The 2167-nt window shown below is 35.5% G+C and overlaps 1 protein-coding gene across 1 annotated transcript; it reads left to right on the top strand.

Moving 5' to 3' along the window:
• Window positions 1-329: 329 nt before the first annotated feature.
• Window positions 330-1256, top strand: LOC144769826 (olfactory receptor 5V1-like). The gene has a single exon (XM_078654012.1). The coding sequence runs from the start codon at window positions 330-332 to the stop codon at window positions 1254-1256; it is 927 nt and encodes a 308-aa protein (XP_078510138.1).
• Window positions 1257-2167: the final 911 nt, after the last annotated feature.

Raw genomic sequence — 2167 nt, 5'->3', positions numbered from 1 at the left:
CCCATCTGAACCCAACTGAGTTTAGATTTGATTTGATTATTTGTGAAGCGCAATTATCACTCCGGAAGGAGCATCCTGGCGCTATGCAAAGAAGGTAAAGAATGAACAGGAAGACATAGGAAAGGAATGATGTGTCAGTTAAATTAGTGAGAGTCAGAATTCATCGGTGGATCCAGCTCTTCAGGACTTCCCGAAAATGTGTTTCTGATTCTGTCAGCCTCGTTTGTATTGGCATGAGTTTCCATGCACGGGTTAACATGCTTTAAATTCTCATTGTTTTTTTGTTGCCACAGCATCTTTTAATCCAAGCCTGCTGAGTCACTGGAGAAATGGAGGCAGCCAATTTCACCAGTGTAGAAGGCTTTCTCCTATTGCTCTTTTCGGATCATCCAAAGATGCAAATTCCTCTTTTTGTTGCATTTGTTCTGATTTACACAACAACGCTAATTGGAAACCTTCTTATAATGACAATAATATATGGCACTTTACATCTTCATACTCCAATGTATTTTTTCCTCACAAATTTGTCTTTTCTTGATATAATATACACCTCAATCATTTTCCCACAGATGCTGGCCCACTTCTTTGAACATAAAACCTATATTTCCTTCACTGAGTGCCTCCTGCAGGTATATTTTTTCATGGCAATGGTGACATTGGAATTCATTCTACTTGCGGTCATGGCATATGATCGATATGTGGCCATTTGCAATCCCTTACGTTACACAACAATCATGAATAAGGATGTGTGTTTTCGACTTGCGGCTGGAAGCTGGGTACTTGGTCTCATGGATGTAATTCCACACACAGTACTCATTTCTGGGCTTTCCTTCTGTGCATCTCATGAAATCAACCACTTCTTCTGTGATGTGACAGCCCTGCTGAAGCTTTCTTGCACCAGCACTCTCATTATTGAGGCATTGAGCTATTTTCTTGGGGCAACAGTGGCATTGATGTCATTTCTTTTAATCATCACATCTTACATCAGCATTATATCAGCCATACTAAAACTCCAATCAATGCAGCAGAGACAAAAGGCTTTCTCCACATGCAGTTCACATTTAACTGTTGTTATCTTGTTCTATGGGTCTGTGTGTTCTACATATCTAAGACCATCTTCAACGTATTCGATGAACTATAATAAGATAGTTTCATTGTCATACATCACTGTTACTCCACTGTGTAACCCCATCATTTACAGCCTGAAAAACAAAGAATTTAAAAATGCCATGAAGAGGAAAAAAAATAAAGCATAAACTGCAAGAATCATACACAATTTACGTTTTAAATTTCACTATTACTTAAATGAAGAGAACAAAGAAAAAACAAAATACCATTTCTGCCACTGTCCATGTCTTAGATTTAATCTTTTATTTTTCTTTTCTTGTCATATGTCAATGTTGATTGTTATATGTATTTTATCTTATTGTAACAATTTTACATAGTTAAACAATAGATGTGAATTTTAAAAGAAACACTGTGTTAATGGACAAAGGTACGATTTACTATTGGACAAAAAATATATTTCCGAAGCAGCTGAATTTATTTTCAATGTATTAATTTTGTAATGGAACACTCCATCATGCATGCTTCAAGATGCATGACAAATAAATCAGTAAGTTTGTAATCAGGCTTTGAATTAGAGTGACATGAATTGGAGTTTTCCACATTTCCAGCTTGTACCTTCCTAAATTGGCAATGACTTATTGATTTTTAAAATATGGATCAAAATTCCACTCGAGAGGTATACAAATAACACAAAATAAGTTAGAGAAATGACTATCCATTTTTTTTATAATCAGGAACATCTTAACCAATTCTCTAGAATGGTTGTGCGGAAGGCCAAACTCTGCTCCTAGAAAATTGTTTTGTTGTTCGCAGTGAGCTTATTTGGAGGGAATACAGGATAAAATAAATTGTAGAATATATTTGACTTTAAAAATCAATATCCCAATACTATTCATGTGAGTGTGTTGTATACAGTGGAGTCCATTTGGATTTTTTGTACATGAAATAGGCAGGTGTCATGAGAAGAAACAATTACCCCAGTTTTTCAAGAGTACTACAATCCATTTTATTTTATTTTATGATATGATATGAAAAGGTGACTCTAACTAAATATGGTGAGGTGCTCCTGTTGTTCTTCAAAAAGTAGAGCACTGTGGTG

The sequence above is a fragment of the Lissotriton helveticus genome, chromosome 7, assembly GCF_964261635.1.
Source record: "Lissotriton helveticus chromosome 7, aLisHel1.1, whole genome shotgun sequence".
Classification (NCBI taxonomy): Eukaryota; Metazoa; Chordata; class Amphibia; order Caudata; family Salamandridae; genus Lissotriton; species Lissotriton helveticus.
This window is presented reverse-complemented; position numbering and strand designations above follow the sequence as displayed.